The sequence below is a fragment of the Penaeus japonicus genome, unplaced genomic scaffold (genome assembly GCF_977035675.1).
Source record: "Penaeus japonicus unplaced genomic scaffold, GWHDUDI00000001_assembly GWHDUDI00000009, whole genome shotgun sequence".
In the NCBI taxonomy this organism is placed as follows: Eukaryota; Metazoa; Arthropoda; class Malacostraca; order Decapoda; family Penaeidae; genus Penaeus; species Penaeus japonicus.
In genome coordinates, this window is record NW_028234411.1 from 22,757,061 (window position 1) to 22,762,060 (window position 5,000).

The 5,000-nt window shown below is 39.0% G+C and overlaps 1 protein-coding gene across 1 annotated transcript in view; it reads right to left on the reverse strand.

Moving 5' to 3' along the window:
- Positions 1-5,000, reverse strand: part of LOC122254850 (voltage-dependent T-type calcium channel subunit alpha-1G) — a 117,966-nt gene that overhangs the window by 43,928 nt on the left and 69,038 nt on the right. Inside the window, exons 18-21 of the mRNA XM_086540224.1 lie at positions 2,477-2,618; positions 1,985-2,259; positions 1,133-1,290; positions 436-510 (exon numbers count right to left, since the gene is read on the reverse strand). Of these exons, the coding sequence (XP_086396350.1) occupies positions 436-510; positions 1,133-1,290; positions 1,985-2,259; positions 2,477-2,618 (650 nt within the window). The remainder of the gene's footprint in view (positions 1-435; positions 511-1,132; positions 1,291-1,984; positions 2,260-2,476; positions 2,619-5,000) is intronic.

Below are 5,000 nucleotides of genomic sequence, written 5' to 3' on the forward strand. Positions count from 1 at the left end.
GTATATATGCTGCTACAGCAATGGAAACTATGAAAGTAAAAGTAACAAGCAAGATTCTCTGATCAAAAAGATGATGAAAAATATCGGTTTGCTGTCCGAAAGGTGATATATAAATTAATTTGCGGTTTTTCTACGGTATTGTCTTTTTATACAAAGTATATTGAAAAGCTTGTGAATGTTTTGATTGAATATATCATAGTCTAATAATCATGCCTAAAAATACGAGAAACTCACAAGCTTGAGTCACTCCTGAAAATATTAATTAGCTTGTACTATGAAGACATTCCAAATTTACATATTGGTGGAAATAGGGTTTTCTGTCATGCTGATGTGGTGAGATTGCCTGGAAGGTGAATATCCAAAAAAGAATCCGAGAAATAAGCATTCCCTTGATGCCTGGCAAGTAGAAAATCACAAACATACCCAATATGACACGCATACCCTAGGTGCTGGCACAACAATGGGGTGATGCTGTGCCCACTGCTGCTGCCGAGACTCAGGCTGAAACATCTGGTTCAACCCAGGACTTGGTCAGAAAAATTCAATCCTCTTTCACCCGGCACCATAATCCTTGCTTCCTATTGTCAGTGCTCTTCTGATTTAAGGTAGGATGTTTTAAGGAAGAGTACTGACTCCCGTCTCTACCCGTTACTCCTTTCAAGAACTCATGTACTACTTTGTAAAAGGTATTAATGTACTACATGCTGATTTTTCAAGATGTCGATATACAAGCTACAGGATCTATTCAATAAAACATGCTCCAAGTAATTAAGAGAAAAGTAAATCAGAAATAAGTCTATTCAAAATAAGAGCTTGACTCACTGATCAATCATTTACCAAACATGTTCTAAGAAATACTGTGTTTTTTTAGGTGTCGCATTCAACTTCAAGTAAAACTCTTGTGGTAAAAAAAAGTACTTATAGAACTGACATATTCATGAGCTTCTCTCTAGGACATGCTTATCACAATAGGTCTAGCTAGGCTTCACTCCAATACCTAATAACCACAAGATAAAAGTAGAAGGCATTAACATTCTTGTCATTATTCCATGACAATGAAAAAAAGATAATTCAATCCCAAATATATCTAGCAACCAACTACCAGAGCTTCCCCACCAGGTAGGACACCTACCCAGGAGATGGACTGATGGAATCCCTGCGCCCTGGGAGATCATGGGGAGAAAGGGACTCGCGTCGGTGGGAGGCGCGAGATCCCAGGCGACTTGAGGTTCGAGAAGATCGGGAGGATGTGGTGTTGTTGCTCTTTATTGAAGCAGACCGCAGAACGCCCTGTGAGAGGAGATGGGCACGTCAGTACAAACGCGTCAACCTGTAAACTTCTATGCGCAATTAAGATAAAATGATATTTAGATTAAATGACACTTATATGATTATATCTCTATATATATTAGCACTTGGATAATATATCTATATATAATGATACTTATACAATTATATCTATATATAATGACAGTTATCTAATAACATCGACCTAAAATGGCAGTTTCTAAAATGATATAATTTTATTTAATACTATCTAATGCCCAACCTTTTCTATGAAAATCAAATGTTCCCTTATTCATCTGGTAAATATTAATCACTAAATGCCTTGTCGTAAATACTACAAAAGGCTATTCTATCATACTAATGCATCTGAAATTATACTTTTCATACGAAAAACCTAAACGCAGTGATCAAAGTCCTATTCATTTATAACAATTACGCCTTTTGCGCCTTTTCCTTAGCGAGTTTCAAAAAGACACATAATATTTTGAAAATGACAGGAAAGATAATATCAAATACATTAAACTCGCAAAAGGTATCCGAAAAGAGGATGGATATTTTTCAAAATATCAAGAAAACTTTTGGACGAGAAATGGAATATGCTGTCAAGAAGGGGTGATTTCAACAGGGCGACAAGTGAATATGAACATCAAACACTCTTTCCTGTTGTATAATCAAGTAATATTAACCATCCAAATACCTGAGGATGGTCCGGCTGATCTGACGTAGTGCCATACAGAGCCATCGCCGGAGTCAGCCTATTGTTGAGTTCTCCTCGACCACACGACTCGAGCGTGGCATGGGGTGAGCCCTGTGGAGTGGCAGCCGTATGTGTGATGATGGGGGGGTACCCGAGGAGGGAAGGGGGTGCGGCCATTATGGGGGTGAAGCCTGCTGGTGTTGGAGGGAGCATGGCGTGATCTGGGATCCTGTTGTCCCGACTTTGGGACTGTGGCATCTGCAGGAGCTTACTCTCTGGAAGCAAACATGTATTTTGCCTTTATATAAGCCGAAAAGTAACTGTTTATGGATTTTTTTTTTCAGTAGTTCATGTAGAGCTGAAGCTAACTGCGTAAACAGAGGCACTTAATCAACAAAATTTAAATATGGATTGAGAATTTGTGAATCTTAACAAAATTACTACCTGTCACACAATCTCCCACACTCCAAGAAAAGGGAAATGCCGACAAACCTTTCTCAATGTTGCACTTGGGTTCATCGTACATGAGCTTCTGCCGGAGTTGGTTCTCCTTGACCCGGTCCTCATTGCCCTTCAGGTGTCGCCGCTCGTCGTCAGGAGCCTCAAGGGTGGAAGCTGACCTCTTCTTCTCATCCTGGTGTTGACCAGAGACACTTTAGTGCCCTCTTAACCTACCCCTTTTTACTCCGTCTTAGTGCCCACCTTAGTCAAGGCCTAAGTTTTATAGTTGCAAGGGTATCCAGCTGGCTCGTAGGTCTACTAGATAATGTGGCATTTGGGTATGAATTCTTACTGTTAGTGTATCTGTGGCGATGGCATCTTTTGAGTCATGTTTCCATGAATTAGTGAGACCTTGAACCAAACTGATCCCTGTGGAACTCTCTCTTTTTTAAATTTCTGATCATCAGCTGACTATTCAGGATACCATGTGCTGCTGTTTGAATGGCACAAGGTTTCCCCTACTGAAAATATGGCAGAAATATTTATACTACTCAATATAATTATGAACATTGTCAGGTATTTATATATATGAAAAAAATATCTGTCTACATAAATCCTTGAAGGCATTCAGTATGACTACCAGGGTTGACATCTGATGACTTTACAAAGGCTTACAAGATACGAGGAAATTAACAGCTCTGAGCCTGAGACTCTACCAAGGAAATGGTGATTTTACTCAAATAGGTTTTACTTGAAAAAAAGGGAATAGACTCAAAATTGCTATTCTCCTTCTAAATTTCTGAATTCATTTTTCAGTGTATCAGTAGTAAAGGGAAGAGTGATAAAAGTCTACGTCAAGAAAAGAGAGATCAAATAAGGAACATAGGATGATGCAATTCATCCATACACATGCAAGAGGATTGTCAAGAGAATGGGTAATCTTGTCTATGTCACCTGGTACTCACTCAGAGAACTAGTGTTGTGTACGTATGACTGTCTAGTGTATATACACCTGTGACTGTGAACTTATACGTGGATCCATTTAGTGTACGTGTGATGAATGCTTTTTTTAATTATCAACGGCGCATTGTGTTGTGTGTGTGCGTGCCTTTGTTCAATGATATTTTTTATATGCTGCAGGTTTTAGTTTCACCATCATAATCCTCAGTTCCTACAAACATGCATCAAATCTAATCATGCAGTGTTAATAACAAGCTTTGGGGCGAATGTATGAATGGAAGAGTCAGTTGATGTCACAAAAGTCTGGGAAGTATGAACTGCATAGGAGGACTGCTGCCATTATGGCTTCTCAATCCTCTGTAACTGTTCAAAGCTGAAGAAGCTGTAAAGGGTCTGGTGTGTTAAACAGATGAGTAATGTCATGTGTACAACACTGGCAAGTGGGCTCACAAAAGGCACATACAGTATTATTATTCTACGACATATTCATTTCTTGGCAGCCATAAATGCAATTCACTTAGCTGGGGCACGCAATATGCGATTCATATCTTCATATCTTCGAGTCTGTCCCAAATTTATACATGTAACAAACACAAATCGCAAACATTAACAGTCAACATGGCAGAGGCAGAACAGTTACAATGGGCTTCACATCCTATCAAGGGAAAGTGTGGGAACAGTCATTTGAGGATCACAGCAAACTGGAAAACAGGGATGCAAGACTATCAGGATTTTTTTTTTTTTTTTTTTTTGGGGGGGGGGGGGGGAACACAGGCAAGGCATCTGGCAGCAGGTAGATCTGGGGGAAAGGTATCTTCACAGTGAGGGATGACACATAGGATAATGATAATGGCTCTTCATTTTGTCTTCTTTTTTGTTTGACTCTATGATATCTTGCTATTAGAAACTTCTGGCAAAAGTGATATATTTTATACATATGAAGAAGATACTGGTTATGGAAACCAGTGAAAGCAATTGAGGCCTGGTATTGAAAAGAGTTCAAGAAGGAAAAGTCAAGGAATCAAAAACACCTTGAAGGAAAATGACTTTGAAGAATGACTCAGGAAGTGTAATGGAATATTGGTCAAGTGGCAAGAAAAGGGAAATGCACATGATAGACATACACCTAAGATCCGACAGCAAAGGGCTTTGCAAGGATCAGACAGTGCAAGCAAAAAACAAACATCTTGCAGAACACAAAAAGACATCGACAAGTCCAGACTCATAAGTATATATCGGCAACACACAAGGCTGGGCAACACGAGGAAAGGAGAGGCAATTCACATATAAAGGTATATCACTGATACACTCTACACATATAATTGCCAAGACATAAATCACAATTCCCATTTTCCAAGAAAACAACCTCTTTATGAGCAGTGTGCTTTTCAGTGTCAGTGTTATGGAACAATTTAAAATCCTGTATAGTAAAAAAATATATATATATAAATAAAAAATTGGAAAATTGAGATTATTTTCTTTTAGAGGTGTCATAACAACCTCATGCTTTCGAATCTCCAGTGGACAGTAGAGAGACATCAAGGGAGATAGTACAGGTACAAGTGTAGCACCATAGCTGTAACAAATGTATGGTGGCGGTGGAGATCTCTCTGAA